Raw genomic sequence first — 19,311 nt, forward strand, 5'->3', positions numbered from 1 at the left:
CAGGGTAGGGCAGATAATAAAATATACTACTCAGTTTGGTTCATTATTTACTCTTGTTTTAATACAAACAATGAAATAACAAAAAAACTTCTTTGATTATTTTATATTTAATTTTAAACACAAAATAGCACTTTTTCCCAGTAATCAGCCACTAAAATCTAATAATCGGCCTCTATGAACCCAGTAATCAGCCTAGCCACTTATTAATTAAAAAGAGATCAAAATCAACAATAATCATATTGATAATCAACAAAGTAAATAGGTACCTAATTTGGTACTTCTTCAAATAAACGGAATATAATATATGTACCTAACAAGGAACGGCTGAACACTGGCGCCGCAAAAACCTAGTAGTCAGCCTTATAAAAACATATTTCGAAATACGGCCGACTACTGGGTTTTTCTCAAAATTATGTAGGGAACGTTAAATTCCATTTGTATATTTAAATTTAACGGTTTTAATGGGCTGCTCTTGTTAATATATGAGAAATATGTGTTTTACCTAGAAGTCAGCCCCAGCAGGCTGAGAATTGGATGTCGTATAAAAAAATAGTATCCAGTACCCAGCCCCCTAAATTTTTACGTAAATCAGAGATAATTTAGCTAAATATTGATGAAATTTAATAGACAAACTAGTAATTAACACACACAAGCAGAAAAATAGTCACTTTTAACGTAATAACATAACTTTTCTTACCTTTTTTGAAAACACTATTTGCTGTTGAAAAAATGGCGGGACATGGCACCAAAACTCACGTCGACTGACAGCACTTGTTTAAACGAGTTTAATTCTACCCGTTGCCCGCTTACTGCACCAATCACGATATGCACTGACGAATGAGGAATCAAAGCATCTTTTCAACCACTCGTGATTGGGTAATTCGAAAAATACCGCTATTTATGAGTAATTAAAGACGCAAAAGGCTGACTAGAGGATCCTGGCTGGTCACTGGTGCCTTTACCCTATATTGTAATCTAAATTATGAGTGTCATTTAAATATTCTTGAATTGAATAGTAAGCTTTTGATATTTAATTATTTCTCAAAGCCTGCTTAAACTGGTTGCGTCATGTGTGGTCAAATTAAAAAATAAATAAAAAAAGTAACTAGAAGTTGCAGTTTCGTTGTAGTTGCGTTGCACCGTGTGTTCTCTCTCTCTCTATGGGCCAGCCATAGTTAGAGCTTGTCTAATTTAAAATGACGCGTCCCTCACTCAACAAAACCAGTTTATTTTGACTAGTTCGACAGCAAATCTTACAATTCCCGCCTGAGTCAGATTTGCTGTCGAACTAGTCATGTCATAATAAACTGTTTTTGTTGAGTGAGGGACGCGTCATTTTAAATTAGATAAGCTCTACCCGCGACTTTGCATGCGTGCGTAAATCATTAGATATAGAGCCAGTTGAATACATTCCGGGATTCTACAAAATTTCAGCGGGAATTCACGAAAATCATGATTTTCTCTGACGTTGCATTAAAATACACCACGCCACGTGATGAAGCAGCCCCGAAATATAACTATCTTCCAATTAGCCTGTCAGTAACTCATCTTGTAACTTAACGACTGTAAAAGATGAAATTTTATATTAAATAATATTTAAAAACAGTATGAATATCTATTTCTTTTTTAATTTAAAGAAACTAGTGAAACACTTATTAGCACACTTTAAACATGAAATTGAAAGATAACTACACTAACCTAACACCACTAACATGCATGACCTATAATCTATAATGTACACAGTTATGACAATAACTTATGATGATGAAACTGATATAATCTTATCTTATCTTACTAATATTATAAATGTGAAAGTTTGTGAGTGAGTGAGTATGTTTGTTACTTCTTCACGCTGAAACGGCTGGACGGATTTGGATGAAATTTGGCAAAAAGTTAGTTTACAACCTGGATTAAAGCATAGGATACTTTTTATCCCGATATTCCCACGGGATAGGGAGAAAATCTTGAAATAACAACCGCTGGGTTTAGAGTCATGAAATTTGGCATGAGCGTTTTAATTTAATGTTAATGAAAACCACGATGTAACTTTAGAGAATTCCCACGAGAATTTAATAAAATCCCGGAATTTCAATTCAACTGCTGTATCTAATGATTTGCGCGTGCGCTAGTTCGAAATATTGTTTAATAGTTACATAACATTGTATATTTCACATTGCCTTTGGATGTCCGCGTACCTTTTTCCTGTTATCAGCGTAAATGCACTGCGCGAGGCTCCTGTGTCTCGGGGGCGCCTCCTCGGGCTCCAGCGCGGGCGCGGGCTTCGTGGCCGTCTGCTCGAGCTCCTCTTGCTTCTTCTTGAGCTTGGCGAGCATGGCCTCTGAGAGCGCCATCTCTCGGTCCACCTGGAAACATACAAACATCGTTAGAACTAGAAGAGAAATCCGTATCATTACGACGTTCGCCTACGCATATCCCACAGCAGTCACTTCTATGCCAGTGACACGTATACGTGTCACAGACGTAATATATTCCGGTGCCAGTGTCACAACGTCTGTGACTTTTTAGTTCTTACTCCTATGCCAGTGACACGCATGTCGTGTCAAAATAATTCGTACCTCCTAAAGGCTGGCATAGCGTAGGGCTTAGCGGAACGTTGCCGGAGCCGAATGCGATCCACTAAGCTCTTACGTTATGCCTACGCATATCCCACAGCAGTCACTTCTATGCCAGTGACACGTATACGTGTCGCAGACGTAATATATTCCGGTGCCAGTGTCACAACGTCTGTGATTTTTTAGTTCTTACTCCTATGACAATGCCACGCATGTCAAAATAATTCGTACCTCCTAAAGGCTGGCACAGCGTAAGGGCTTAGCGGAACGTTGCCGGAGCCGAATGCGATCCACTAAGCTCTTACGCTATGCCTACGCATATCCTACAGCAGTCACTTCTATGCCAGTGTCACGTATACGTGTCACAGACGTAATACATTCCGGTGCCAGTGACACAACGTCTGTGACTTTTTAGTTCTTACTCCTATGCCAGTGCCACGCATGTCAAAATAATTCGTACCTCCTAAAGGCTGGCATAGCGTAAGGGCTTAGCGGAACGTTGCCGGAGCTGAATGCGATCCACAAAGCTCTTACGCTAGGCATATCCCACTGCAGTCACTTCTATGCCAGTGTCACGTATACGTGTCACAGACGTAATACATTCCGGTGCCAGTGACACAACGTCTGTGACTTTTTAGTTCTTACTCCTATGCCAGTGACACGCATGTCGTGTCAAAATAATTCGTACCTCCTAAAGCCTGGCACAGCGTAAGGGCTTAGCGGAACGTTGCCGGAGCTGAATGCGATCCACTAAGCTCTTACGCTATGCCAAGGCACATCCCACTGCAGTCACTTCTATTCCAGTGACAAGTATACGTGTCACAGACGTAATACATTCCGGTGCCAGTGACACAACGTCTGTGACTTTTTAGTTCTCACTCCTAAGCCAGTGACACGCATGTCGTGTCAAAATAATTCGTACCTCCTAAAGGCTGGCACAGCGTAAGGGCTTAGCGGAACGTTGCCGGAGCTGAATGCGATCCACTAAGCTCTTACGCTATGCCTACGCATATCCCACAGCAGTCACTTCTATGCCAGTGACACGTATACGTGTCACAGACGTAATATATTCCGGTGCCAGTGTCACAACGTCTGTGACTTTTCAGTTCTTACTCCTATGCCAGTGCCACGCATGTCGTGTCAAAATAATTCGTACCTCCTAAAGGCTGGCATAGCGTAAGGGCTTAGCGGAACGTTGCCGGAGCCGAATGCGATCCACTAAGCTCTTACGCTAGGCATAGCGCATATCCTACAGCAGTCACAAATACGGGTCACTGGCATAGGAGTAAGTAATAAAAAGTAACAGACACTGGGGCCGAACGTGTTAAACCAGTACACAGCTGGACATAGCCCCTCCCCCCCAATGAGCGCCTTTGCGCCCTGGACCCTATTTCACCACGATGACGGTTGGAACTACTACTTTCATACAACCATTTTGAAAATACGCGTATGTTAACCTCTCGTATGTCCAGGCACAAATTATGTGCCAAATGTAAAGGTATCTTTTTCTTTTTTTATTTTAATCTGGAGAATATTATTCTTTGAACTGCCCCCCCCCCCCCTTTAAAATCTAAACTGTGGGATGGGTTTTTTTTAATTATGGTTGGTAGCAAGTATATCAAATTTACAAGGAAAATTATAACTAATATTGCTTGAGAATTATTATTAGTTTATGAGTATAAATAGCAGGTACACAATAGGTACACTACGAAATCCTTAGAAAAATATAACTTGATTTTTCTTAATGGCTACGGAACCCTATATTGGGCCTGTCCGACACGCTCTCGGCCGGATTTTTTTAAAAACGTTTGTCAGTAAAAAAAACTTCTCAATATTGTTTACCCTTTTTCTAATGCTAACAAAAACGAAGTATAGCGCAGGCCCTAAAACCTCAGAGCAGACAAAATGTTTGTCGCATTCGTTGAAGTTTGCAAGCTTAATAAGGTAGAATATAGCTGAGTTTATTATTAATGATGTAATACCCTACATAACCCATATTCGGCAAATAAAAATAATTTCATTTCATTTTCATTTTGCAGGTGGTAGGACCTTGTGCAAGGTCCGCCCGGATTGCTACCACCATCTTGCTCGCTAATCCTGCCGTGAAGCAGCAGTGCTTGCACTGTTGTGTTTCGGCGTGGAGAGTAAGACAGCCGGTGAAATTACTGGCACTTGAGGTATCCTATCTTAGACCTCTAGGTTGGCAACGCATCTGCAATTCCCCTGGTGTTGCAGGTGTCTATGGGCGATGGTGATCTCTTACCATCAGGAGACCCACTTGCTCGTTTTCCATCCAGTCGAATAAAAAAAAAACATTTTTGACTATGTGGTTTAGTTAGAGCTTTTTCCTCTGGCCGGCCTAGCGAAGTAGTTACTTTGCTACAAGACCTGCTTACCTTACTGATCTGTTGTATAAGCTCATCCTTCGTCGTCCGAAAGTTCTGGTCCTCCACCGTGGGCTCGGAAGGCGGGTTGGGAGACAGAACCTCTACTGTGTTATAGCTATTCACCGGCTCCTGAAAAAGATACAATACACTATTAATATATACATCGCCATGTCAATAGACCAGTCAGAATGGGAATTATAATTAACTAGCTGCTGGCCGCGACACTGTCCGTGTATAATCAGTGTTTTGCTGCTCCGAGCAATGTTGACCACTGAGCCATGGCCCTTTTGCACTACTGCAACGCACACAAACAATATGAAACGTTTACTTTTTAAGTCTGGACTGATGTTTTGTATACCTGTAGGTATCTAAGCTTGATTGTGTGTGTTTGCAATACCAAATAAACGGTACCTACTATCTATCTATTTCGTTTATCGCTATCCCGCGGGAACTACGCAATTTTCCGGGGCAAAAACTATTCTATGTCCTTCTCTAGGACTCAAACTATCTGTAAATCGAATTTCATCTAAATCGGATCAGCAGTTGAGACGTAAAGAACTTACAAACCTTCGCATTTGTAATATTAGTGGGATTTTCATGTAAATAGACCAGTCAGGATGGGAATTATAATCTAGCCGTTACCGTCCGCGTAGAATTCGGTTTGCACAATCCCGCTGGAACTACGGCATTTTCCGGGATAAAAACTATCCTATGTCCTTCCCCGGGACGCAAACCATCTGTATACCGAATTTCAATTAAGTCGGTTCAGCGGTTTAGACGTGATGAAGTAACAAACAAACAGACTTACAAACTTTCGCATTTATAATATTAGTAGGAAGTAGGATTAGATTCTTCTAATTCTGTTATCGCGAGCGATTCACCAATTCATCGTCTCTTTCTACCCTCATCCTTTAACATTTGACAGAAAGAAACAGTGAATACTATTTTGATTCCAATATGTACCTAAAGAGCAGACTAATCCTTGCTAAAACCCTCTGAGACCTACATAAGTATAGGTTAAACGTGGTCACATTATACTTCGTTTTTTTTTTAGCATTAGAAAGAAGGTAAGCGATTTTGACGTGTCTTTTTATTGAAAAACACTTCAAAAATAAGTCACAGCAAATATGTAAGAATGAGCCAGGACATATGATAATTTACATACTTTTGATATCATAAGTAATAGTTACTGACTTTTTTTAAAAACGTCTTCCAACAAAAAGACTCGTCAAGATTGTTTACCCTTTTTCTAATGCTAAAAAAAACGATGTATACTTAGTATTAGTATCAAATACTACGAGAAAAGTTTGTTGCCGATCGATGCACGCCACTAGAGGCGCTGCCAGTGACATACAGACAGACATGTGTTTCCACCAGAGATGTGCAAGGATGTGTAGCGGGGAATGTTTCTAATTTATTGAATAAGGCGTTATTTTGCTCACCCGCGACCACGAAATGCGTGTTCAACCAGTTTCTCCACCTCCACACTGTAAAAGTGTTCACAAATCACACTATCACCACCACCACACTACACTGGCGCGTTTCGAACAGTTTCGAGCTCATCTTCAGAGCTACACAACCGTTCTCCAGCTACCAGATGTTAGACTAACAAACCAAAGAAACGTTTGATTTGTCACTGTAACTCCCGAAGTACCCACTTTATTTTTCTCAATCAAACTACCCACAAAAAAATAATAAACTTTAATCGTCACATATAAAACTACCTTGATTTTTTATTTATTTACTGTGAAGCTAGAAATGCACTGACGGCGGAGGAGGAGTGGTGCGGCGTGGCACTGAGGCGGTACCAGTTGTAATATTCGAGCTAACGTGAAAGAGGCCACACAGAATACCGCGCGGGAAATAAGCGTGGCCTCTTCCACGTTAGCTCGAATATTACAACCGGTACCGCCTTAGTGCCGCACCGCACCGCTCCGCCGTCTGTGTGTTTTCTGTTATAGCTTACATTAGACCCAAACCGTAGTAAGTGAGAAGATATTAAATTTATTGTTCACTTATAAAAAAAATTGTGGTTACTTTGATTGTGAAAAATAAAGTGGGTACTGGGGGGTTTGTTTGTTTTGGTTAGTCTAACATCTGATAACATGGTGAACGGTTTTGTTGCTCTGAAGATGAGCTCTGGTTGAGTGCGAAACGCGTCAGTGAAGTCTGATGGTGGTGATAGATGGGTTTGTGTGTGTTCTTAGTGTGGAGGTAGAGGAACTGAACACACATTTCTTGCATAAACGTAGCTATCATAATATCGCGGGTTGAGCAAAGTAATTGTTTCAGTTCATATGAATGGGTTGATATCAAAGCGACTGAACCAATAGAAACGCTTCATTTACCTATCCTCGCTCCGCACATCTCTGGTGGAAACTAATTAACACGTACGGGATCGTGTTCGACACGCCTTTTATCAAAAACTTTCGCTTGAAGCGCAAAAACAAAAGTATACCTGCTGAGCTGGCAACGTTGCGTTTTTGCTAGTTTTTCTCGATTATTCCATAAAAATTGAATGAAAATTAAAAATGTGGTCTGATAGAACTCTTCTTAATATATAAGTTAATGTGTCTAATCTGGCTACTGGAGAGCCGTGGTGGCCTGAGAGCCGTGGTGGCCTAGTGGTTTGGAGAGCCGTGGTGGCCTAGTGGTTTGGAGAGCCGTGGTGGCCTAGTGGTTTGACCTATCGCCTCTCAAACAGAGGGTCGTGGGTTCAAACCCCGGCTCGCACCTCTGAGTTTTTCCAAATTCATGTTCGGAGTTACATTTGAAATTTACCACGAGCTATGCGGTGAAGGAAAACATCGTGAGGAAACCTGCACAAACCTGCGAAGCAATTCAATGGTGCGTGTGAAGTTCCCAATCCGCACTGAGCCCGCGTGGGAACTATGGCCCAAGCCCTCTTGTTCTGAGAGGAGGCCTGTGCCCAGCAGTGGGACGTATATACGCTGGGATGATGTGTCTACTCCAATAATTATTCGTTATAGACTTTTATTTTCTTTAAAAACCGTTAATAAACATTAATTCGTTTATGGAATAATCGAGAAAAACTAACAAAAATGCAACGTTGCCAGCTCAGCAGGTATATACGCTCTTAAGCTTCTTCACACCCTAGGGAAGCCTTATAATATACATACATCTCTGTATTTGCAAATGTCGACGTCCCATAAGTACATTACCGGGTTCGAATTACCCTTCGGAGACTTTAGGGAGCAACGACACTGACGTAGGCTTATACTTCTGCTGTGTTGGTATCACTTCGTCTAAAAAGCAAATTGTCTAAGTAGCAACTGGTCTAAGTAACCTAAAAAGCACTGATCCTAACCTGTTTGTTGCGAAAACTTAAAAAAACACAGGTTAGGATAGAGTTGCGTCTTGCGTCAAGCGAGAGTTGCTCAGCCACGCGGAATAGGAGCTCCGCCACCGTCGACTTCGGGTCATAGAGTTTGTGACGCTCCAGGAAATAGACGAATGAGGACCGACTAAACATTCGAGGATTTTTTAGACCACTTGCCACTTAGACCAGTTTTTTAGACGAATTGATACTGACCTCTTCTACCTGCCTAGAAGCTATAGAAGTTCAGTGGAAATACTTCAATGCATTTGATCGTTAAGAGTTAAATGGATTCGGTGTGGAGTACTCTACGCTTGCAGTAAAAGTTACCAGGTAGTTTTAATTAATAATTTAATTGCAGGTGGTAGGACCTTGTGCAAGGTCCGCCCGGATTGCTACCACCATCTTGCTCGCTAATCCTGCCGTGAAGCAGCAGTGCTTGCACTGTTGTGTTTCGGCGTGGAGAGTAAGACAGCCGGTGAAATAACTGGCACTTGAGGTATCCCATCTTAGGCCTCTAGGTTGGCAACGCATCTGCAATACCCCTGGTGTTGCAGATGTTTATGGGCGGTGGTGATCTCTTACCATCAGGAATTCAGGAGACCCACTTGCTCGTTTGCCATCCAGTCAAATAAAAAAAAAAAAAAGTTTCTACAATGAACTGGGGCAGTCTATCGAATTAACGGAAACCAAGAAACACGCGGTGTATACACGTACCAAGAAAAATCAAGCGTTAACAATGCGCGACCTTCATACATTTTAAATACAATCGGTCCCTAATTTGGTGACATAGCGCTTGCATAACGCCGAAAGGACAGACGGCGTTTTTTTTTTAATGGTGTCAGTGTCACGGTGGCAATGGCCATGTTAATTTTAATCATTATGTCATTAAGCTGCGCGTAAACACAGTGAAGGTCAATTAACGTTGGTTTTGGTTTTTAAAACAAGTTGAAGGGCAATCAAAGGCGGTGCTTGATGAAGATCTATAAACTGTCCGAGGAGCTTAGAAGTAATTTATTAATGCGGATTACTTGACTAGAAATATCGCTAGATGGCGTTAGTATTGACGTTTTTTACGATCAGAAAGCATTGATCCGCGGGGCCCCTAGACGCGCGGGGCCCGTAGCATTTGCTACTCCTGCTACGTTGCTAATCCGCCACTGCACGATACCAGCGCCAACTCAGAGAAACCATCATTCATTTGTGCCAGTTTTTAAGATTCTACCTATGCAGTCAAGCTTAAAATAGGGTGTCCACTAAAAATCCAAAAAAAATGCCTGACTTTTCCCTGACTTACCCTGGCCACATTTCTAAGTTTCCCTGACCAATCGTACATTTCAAAGCAGGTTATATGACACAATATGATTTTTTTTACTGCCCGAGATATTAAATTAGACCCGATGATAAGGAATTGACTATTTTTATGGTGCCACTCTTTACGTCGCCCTGAACTGGAACGGCTGGTGTCAAAATATTGAGCTAAGTTTTGGGAAATCACGAGTTTTTTCCGACTTTTTGGATTTCTAGCAAATTTTCCTGATTTCCCCTGACTTTCCAGAAAGTCAAAGTGGAAAGTGGATATTATTTTTTTCTATTATTTTTGTATTTTCGCCTTCCGTGAGGCCTTGGCCTTGGCGTGATATGATGATGAAAAAGAAGGATAACTCACCCGGGTATCCACCCTGAGCGGCTGATGATGCAGGGTCGTAACCGAGGGCCGCTCCGCGGTGAGTCTGATCTTCTTGAAGGGCGGCGGGTCCGCGGGCGGGGGGTGGTGCGCGGGGGGCGCGGGCGGCGGGAGGTACGCGGTGTTAAGGAGGGACATCCGGGTGCCGGGCGCCCGGTACTCGCCGACGGCGCCCCCGCCACGCCCGTAGCTCGTGTCCCTGGAAAATACGAGGACACTGTTAAGTTTCTAGTTACATTCATGTTCTTTTCAAAGGACGTAAGGCGTCTTCTAATTATTCTGCAATCTTACAGCCAGTAGTTGAGTGCGACTAAATAACTACCCCCTGTTTTTTGGGACTTTTTGTTTTGTGTTTAAGAAAATATTTCCATCTTTAGATATATATTTTCTACTGTAGTGTTGTAAGAAACTCGAGTCTTGGAGTCTTATTTAATAAAACTTGAGCTATTTTTGATGACTCGAGTCTTATAAATAATACTTAGAGCTCAAGTCCTTCAGAACTTGGAGTATTTTGTAAAAAAGAACTCAAAGACTGAGTCTTTTTAAAAGAACTCATGACTGAGTCCTCTACATCCACAGCTGTAGTTTGAAGTAAATAAAAATAGCATTTAACAAGTTATTGATTTATTAGCCACGTAGTCTTCTTTTGATTAGGTTGTTTGCGTTTAATGCAATTAAATTGTTACAAATTTTGATTGTGCGACTTATTTTCAATCAGATTAGTAAATAAATATGAATGAAGATATAAAATCAGTTAAAATCACCCAGTATTACCTAATATAATATTTATAATACACCAACTCAAGTTCATGACTCAGTCTAGCTCAAAGAACTTAATAAAAGACTCGAAAGGACTCAGAAGACTCAAAAGACTCAATGGACTCGGACTCTAGTGACTAACAAGTCCTAGTCTTGAAAATCTACTCAAGTCTCGAAATGAAGACTAAAAGACTTGAGTTTTTTACAGCACTAATGGCGGTGATAGCTGGGTTTGTGTGATTTGTGTGTTTCCTAAGTCTCATTCTAAAATTACAAGCAAATAGACGGTTTTCGATAAGACTTGTATGTGGCCCATTTCACGATGCTACAAGTTACAACACACAAAGCTGTAGTCTCTTTTCAACGTATACTGTTAAACAAAGACTACCGCTTGTAAATTGTTACTTGTAGCCTCAGATGATATTGCAAGATTTGCAAGCGTCTGTCAGCCGCGTTAATGTTTACCGTTGAGCGAACGCCCATTATTATTTTTCACCGAATCTGTATCAAATTCTGATAAGCGTTTAATTTATTCTTGTACTGAGCATTCACTTATCTAATCTACAAATACTTTCACATACATTTCCACTTCTGCGACAGCAACATCGCAGATATCGAGAACAATTTGTGTTATCTCATTTAAATGCATTAGTTTGATTAAATGTAAATATTTCACGAGTTACTACGCACGAGAATTGTCCAGCGCTAATTCAGAAATTAGCAAACTAAACTACATACAAATATAAATACATTAAAATCTAATTTAGTAACAAAAACATCATTTGACATGTAAGGAACTTTCAGCAAATAAAAATAGAAAATTCTGACATTTGACACGCCTATAAGTTTTTTTTTTATATATTGCTTTGCCCAGTTTGGGACCAATTTGCCAATGTCAAGAAAAAGCCGATTTGAAAACAGTTACCTTTTCCTTAATTTGAGTTTGATTTGATTTTAATTAAAAACATATCGGCCATTGCTTGGTAAAAAAGAGTCTAAAAAACGAAATGTGAGAGATAAGGGTGGATAAAAGATGAGCCTCTCAAACTGACTTAAGATTTGAGATATTTAAAGAGGATACGCGAGAGCTCCGCGAGAGCCATAGACATTGAAAAAAAAATGATACCTATAGCGAGCCTATTTATAGCCAAGTAAAAAAAACAAACATAACAACTTATGTATTCTAATCTACACAGCACTCACTACACAAACAAAAAGCGCTTTTGTGTAGTTGGAAAATAACAAAATTAATGGGCGGAATATATTATCATCAACAACAATGCGAACTCGAATTTCGCGCTCCTGCGTTTGACATTTGACAGATTACGCGCGGGAAATAAAGAGCGCGAAAGGCCAAGGTTGCGAGGGCTACCAACCGCGCGGAACGTAAGGACGCGTTCAAGTTTATTGTTTTTTACTTTTTATTTTCATTCAGCCGGCGATGCCGCATTCTAAACACATGTGCTTACGTTCTTATACCCACTTGAATAGATAGCGCTTGCGTCATCAAACATGTATGCTAACAATGAGTACCATTCATTGTAGCGTAGATTAAAACTGTGATATAAATAACTTACAATAACTTTGATAACGAGTAAGTAAGGATATTAACGATATGGGTGTGGAACGCGTAGTATTGCAATCGATATGATAATGATAAGGACATGGTCCGTTTATCTGTAAATGTTAGGTACCTACCGTACTCAAGATAGATAGGTAAAATTTGTGAATAAATGAAGCACAAACGGCGTAAAAAAACAATCGGTGTCAAGTTTCGGACCACGTATAACGAAGGGTTCCTTAGTTAAAATAAAATTAAAATTGTTACATCCACGATCGCTATGCTGCTGGTACAAAATAACGTATGTTTATCGGAAAACTGTGGCAACGTTAATAATTTTCAATAACCTATCTAATAATGTATCACGCATATAAAAAAAACTAACTGGATTACATTACATATATTGTATAGGGCGCCCAACCATTTTTTTAGTTTAATTTTAGAAATACATAACGTAACGGTTATTGCAAGACCTTCAAATTTCATCTATACAGCCATGATTGTTTTAGGGAAAAATACCAGAATGGCTATAGAACCCTAAAAATACAGTTATTTAATTGAAGAGCGGGAAAAAGGTTCCTTTAGTCATTTTTTGCGCAAAGAACTGACTAAAGCTCTAGCTAGGTATGTATTTTATTTAATTAGATCCACTAGGCGATAAAAAGATAGTAAAGCCCGTAAAAATGTTATGATCATGCATCACGTGCGAAGCGTACTAGCAATTAGTTTGTAACGAGCGTCCGTACGCGAAAATAACAAATTTGTGCCAAGTTTACGTTTTATTTTTACATTCTTACGTACAACGGAAATAGCTTGCAAATTAAAACGACTTAGAATATCTTTGAATGCATCTTATAACGCCGTGCGGAATCCATCTAAGTTTTTTTTTATACGTATGTGATGAAGTCGCGTTACAAATCTATTTCATGCCTCTGTTTTATTAACAATGGAGAAATTTCAAAATGGTAGTTTTTTTAACAGGTACTGATATCTTCTTCTTAGGAAATATTTTGCTTTCATAATTAAACTAAGTAGGTATATTTTTATGAGTCTACGAAGTGACAGACCGAAATGTTGTGCCATGCCCATGCTCGTTGGCGCCAAAATAAATTTCCGTTGCCAACATAACAGACATTTTCATTTGTCCATCTTCACATTACGTAGGCATACCAACATAGAAAGTTGGCGCCAAACCAGCGGCACAGACAATCAAAACAGACGTTTCCGCTCAGATGTAATCTATATTTCTACCGAGAGAACGAGAAGACGTTCCAATTTTTTTGCTCTTTAGCAAAATTTAGTTGAGACTACCAAGATGAATACACATGCTCACGAGTACGAGTATAAGAATAATTTCGTTGTTTTGAAAGCATTTTTAAGCGACCTCCTCGAGTTATAACTGTTTATTGAGTCCATAAATAGAGGATTGTGAAACACACAAATACAATCCGGTTGCTCACATGTATCAGGTGAAAGTTTCTAATTTTAGCTTTATTTTTATTCAGTAACGGTTCGTTATGTATTATTAGTTTGTTGTTTTCATTATACCGTAACTAAAACACAGAAAGACCAGAAAAGTACAGCAGAGGCTGGGAATCTATCCTAATTTCCCATAAAAATAAAAACGAATAAGTTAAATATAACGGCAACTCATGTGTAAGTAATTATGGACTTACCAGTTGTATTCATTGGGTAACCCGGAAAGAAACGCGTAAGTGAGATACGTCTTCTTCAGATGCAACACAACATCTCTCAGAACACAGCGCAACCTTTGCCATACTTCTCATCACTGACGTAAAAAAGTAAAAAAAAAAAAAAACCCACGAATCGAATTGACACTACAGGTACTCGTAGAGCTATACGAGTTTAATGTGGTTACAAGGAACTTTGTGGTTAGTGAAGCATGTAATTCAACGTCATTTAAATCATAATCCTAGATAAATATTAAATGATATTGACCTGGATAACACACACACACAAAGATGTATTCCCAAATGGGGTAGGCAGAGCATACGAAACGTTACCGCTTCGGAGCCACTATTAGCAATTTTAGTTTTAAAGATTCACAAAAAAGGTACAATAGTGACAGGTTGCTAGCCTGTCGCCTACAGTATACCTTACCTATATCCTCAGTCGCCTCTTACAGCATCCATGGGAGAAATGGGGATGGACCCGGATAACTCACTTTATCGAGTTTAGGTCGACATATTTCGGGCTAATGTGAGCGGTGGTGCGCAGTGCGCGTGTTGCAGCAGCCGCCGAGGTGCGTTGCTCCTAAGAAGGGTTACGGATTAGCCCGAAACATGTCGAGCTAAATTCGATTTAAGACGTGAGTTATCCGGGTCAATATCATTTAATATGAGTGAATATCACGGTAGTTTCGTGTTCAAAAATCCTAGATACATTTTTAATTTCCGGTTTAACAAATTTCATCATTCGTTCAATAAATGGAAAGTGTGTGTGTTTGTATGTTTGTCCGTCTTTCACGTCGAAACGGAGCGACGGATCGACGTGATTTTTGGCACAGAGATAGTTTATGGGCCAGAGAGTGACATAGGCTACTTTATATCCCGGAAAATTGCCGAGGGAAAAGCGCGCGACACATGTGAATCGGAGTCACGCATTAAAGGTTCCATAATAAATAATAATAAAAAAACGTTTTTAGCAAGATTTGTTGGTAATTTAATTAAATGTGTAACCATTACTTAAGTTACTTTTCTATCAAAGACGGAAAGTTATAGAATCTTATTCTTATTCGACATTCATTCACATAAATCTGAAAGGTAAGAATAACAAACTAAATATTTTTTATAATCAATTTTGTACCCTTCGAGGTTTAGACCGTCCGTAGGGCCACAGCGTTAATCAGTTTTAAATAATTAACTAGTGGACATTAAGTGGAATCGAAGAGGGCAGCTTCCTCCCATAACGTGCTCATGGGCAGCTGTGGTGCATGCCGCGGGGTGGGAGAACCATTTGCTAATTTTTCCAGTTTTACCTTAATCATTAGTTACTTTTCTTTAATGTTTAGCTATAGTTTTAAACAGTAGGTTTTAGATCAATAAACATTGTTAAACACGTATGTTTTTGCCCTATAAAGTTGCGTTTCAGATTTCAATTTCTCATTCAAACAATGCAATTAATTTCCAAGAACTAATAGTGAATCTAAACCTCCGTATCGCTTTAGCAATGTTCACACAGAACACAATCTAATGGTGTTATCTTCCGCGGTAAAAACAATTCTCAGGCTTTTGCATTGTTTACTGAATCAGCGGATAGGGATGGGTTTGCTACGCTAATTAACGTGATTAGATTACTGTTAGATAATTCATTTGGTTGCTGGAGTCATTTATACTAACATGAGAAGCTGTGTAATAAACTAATAACCTTAAGAAATCATCATCCAACCTACACGTATCCCAAATTACCTACACTAAATTTGAACGCAATCCATCCACGAAAAAAAATACATACAGTCGTACTTTTTTTTTTAAGTCGGTTAAAAATGAGTGAAATTTGATTTGCAATATTTAAGAACGACTTAGGTACCTACTTGTTTGTTTTTTATTAGAACAATATGGCTCAGTCCATTGGAAGACAATTTTGCCAGTGTCTGCCGTTGTACGGAAAAAAATCTAGAAAACGAAATATTGGTGGTTGAACGATGAATGACAGCCAACTTGATGAAAAAGGGTTTGTGTGACAGGCTAGATGGCGCTAGTATCGTATGGTCCGTTTGACAACTTTGACATTTGCATCACGTTTGTGATTGGTTAAATAACTAAATTAGCCAATTACAAACTGTAACGTCAAATACCCTCTATACTAACGCCATCTAGCGATGTTTCGCAGTCAAGAAATATTCCGAAAGAGTGTGGCGCCTGTCGACGAAACATAGATGTCGCTAGTGCTGCTGCTTAAGTAGCGTAGTAGAAATAAGCAACCTGAGATATGTATGCATAGGAAAAAATCGTGTCTAGATTCCTGTCCAGCAGTTGTGTAGGGGTTATAGCACGCAGCACGGATTGCTGAGGACCTGGGTTCGATTCCCAGTGCTGGTCTCTTTTTCTGGTTTTTCTGTGCATCCATGTCTCAGTTCGTATTTTCGATAAGAAATATTCATTAAGTGCCAGCACTGATAACAGCAGGCGCCGCACGTGTGGTGTGGTGATGTAGCCTGGCTGTTAGTCAGTAAAAAAAGGATTTCTTTGACAAAATTTGTTTCAATGGTAGTACCAACCTGAAGGACAATGCAGCCGAGCCATATCCGGGCTGGTGGAGCCGCAGGGTGGGGTACTGCGGGGGGTAGGGCGCGGCGGGCGGCGCCCGGGGCTGCGGCGCCGCCACCACGGCCCCGGCGGCCGGCTTGCCACCGAACGCCAGCGCGCCGTGCCCGTGCTCCGACTGCCCGGCCCTGGTGACAAAAGAGAAACATTCAGTAACGAACTGCTGGGCTGCTACAGCATCAGGGTTTGCATAATGTGACCATGGTTTCCGTTTTGAACGGTACCGTCCCGCTCTCAACGAACTCTGTACCGGTGTCCCGAAAAACAAGCCGGAGACGCGAAAATGTACCGTTATCAGAAAACTGCAAATAGCGCGCGATCAGATCACCAATCGAACGTGTATTTTACTAACCGATTTCAAAAAAGAAGGAGGTTCTATGTTCGACTGTCTTTGGTAAACAAGTTATGATCAGAAGATAATACTCACATAATTAGAGGTCATGATAATGTTTCAAAAATCTTGCCAAGACTAATAGCTGCAGATAGTAGCATATGAAAAAATGAATATTTAAATACTTACAAGATTTGTTAAACTTATGTGGTTGAACAAAAAGTACGTAATTGTAAAAAAAACCTTCAACAATAATGGAGTCTCACCACTTTCTATGAAGTCCAATGACATGGTGATAAGAAACAAAGAGCCAATCGCATGAACAATGTGGGGATCGGTTTCTGTGCACAAGTCTAAGGAATTCCTTAGACTTGTGCCACAGAATATATAATAGTACTGGCATACAGAATGGACACGCTCCGCCCCGCACCGGTTCGAGTTACCCCACCCCTCAAGCGCAGATTGTAGGAAAACCGTAGGAAAGCAGTCGGGCGCGCAACGCGATGTATGTCGGCCGCACCGTCGCACGGCACTAAGTTTGGGAGCAATAACTTTGCGAAATGGTGATATACTGTGCATTGTATGGGTGTTTGTCAACAGCCAAAGATAAGAAAAGGAGTTCATTGCTCGGCTCGGTGGCCGTGAGTCCGCGAGCAAGCGCCAACTTGTCAGTGGGCGCGCGAGAAATTGAGGTTCCTACCCTGCCTACTTCCTTTTCTTAATAATAATGCTTTCTAAAAGTATCGCGATTAATACGACATGAAATAACGAATTAGGTACCGAATAATTAGTTCAAGTTTGTAGTCATATATTTATTGTAATGTAAAATAATAATGCTTAAATACATAGACAGACACATTTTAAGTAGGTTTAAATAAAAATATATGATTAACGATTACATTTATTTACACATTTAAGCCATACCTACATACCCTATAGTACTAGGGTTTTGCGATAGTCAGCCCTGTGTGTCTTACGCACACATTGACGCGTGTACAGACGTCGTCGTGCCTATGTAGATTCCAGAACGCGTATTTTGTATGGCGTGTCCGCCCTGTGCTTGTGCACAGAAACCGATCCCAACATCGTAAATGAGCATTCAGAGATGTTTCAGGGGAAGTGTTCTAGCGATTTTTTTGTTCATGCGATTGGCTCTTTGTTTCTTATCACCATGTCATTGGACTTCATAGAAAGTGGTGACACTCCATTATTGTTCCCCGGTAGTGTTTACATTCGCGCTCTCAAGGTCGAAAGAGACGGGGCACAAAATGAGAATCACCTAAAAATAATTAGACTCAAAAATTATTAAGTAAATAACACGGAGCTAAACAAACTCGAAGCGCCGCAGGTCTAACAAGGAAAGATATAGCAATATGAAAAACAAGAAGAAAGTGGGGCAAGCAGGTAGGAGTAGAACCTGACCTTGACTTGAATGAGTCTCGTTAGTTTCCAACCAAAATTCTAAGAATAAACACTAATGCTACAGAGCTAATCTCTGGCATACGAAAGCATCCTAGCTTGAAAAATTAGCCTCTTGTATCCTGGTCATTTTCTCAGGCAGTTTTTATTATCCAAAGTATATGTCTGAGAAAGTCTTCTCGTTTTTCCATAGCTCTCCGTACGGCAAACGTCATAATCATAATAAAAAGCAATAAGAGAACGTCGAGAGTGAATCACGATGCAATGAACCCATTGTTTGCCTATAATACTACCTTATAGTCGACGATGGTGACTAATCACTGACGCATGCATTCATTCTGATCTGGGTTTCGATCGATCTACTAAGGTGTGCTCTTTCAGCGAATAGCTCTTTAAAAAGCAACAGCGAGCACCAATTTCTTTCGCAGTAGTTCCGCGGCTAGTATATTTTTTTGGGTCGAGTTAAGGGCCAAAGGCTCTAGACCCTTTCTTTTATTAACTTATTTTAGTTTTTAAAATTTTATGTGAGGTGCGTTATAGGAGAGGCCAGTATCTTTAATAACTATTTGCTACAAATATGTGGCACTACATTTATTTACAAGTGAGGAAGGAACTTGTGAAAGAACAAAAATAAAAAGGAAACGCCAAAGTACCAAAAGAAACTGCAGCAAATAATTCCCAGCAACAAGCAGCATTCAGATCTTTGGTTTTGAACCCGAGTGTAATTTAATTACCCACACAGGAGTATAATTGTGTTTCGTGACGGGTAACGAAAAAGATGCCAGAAAACACAATGTGTAGGTACAAACGTGGCAGAAGAATTCGAATGCTTTTGCTATATTATGTGGAGCAAACGACTACTAGCTATATTGCCTATATTTTTTAGGGGTAAGTTGCAATAAGTAAGTTACATATTTCCAACGATTTACATAGATAGAAGTATAGAAGGATGTACAAGAACAGAGAAAATT

General features: G+C 40.1%; 1 protein-coding gene across 1 annotated transcript in view; it reads right to left on the reverse strand.

The window, feature by feature from the left end:
• Positions 1-19,311, reverse strand: part of Smr (nuclear receptor corepressor smrter) — a 98,177-nt gene that overhangs the window by 59,199 nt on the left and 19,667 nt on the right. Inside the window, 4 exon segments of the mRNA XM_074092506.1 lie at positions 2,196-2,363; positions 4,970-5,089; positions 9,967-10,183; positions 16,545-16,718. Of these exon segments, the coding sequence (XP_073948607.1) occupies positions 2,196-2,363; positions 4,970-5,089; positions 9,967-10,183; positions 16,545-16,718 (679 nt within the window).

The sequence above is a fragment of the Choristoneura fumiferana genome, chromosome 9 (assembly GCF_025370935.1).
Source record: "Choristoneura fumiferana chromosome 9, NRCan_CFum_1, whole genome shotgun sequence".
Taxonomy (NCBI): domain Eukaryota; kingdom Metazoa; phylum Arthropoda; class Insecta; order Lepidoptera; family Tortricidae; genus Choristoneura; species Choristoneura fumiferana.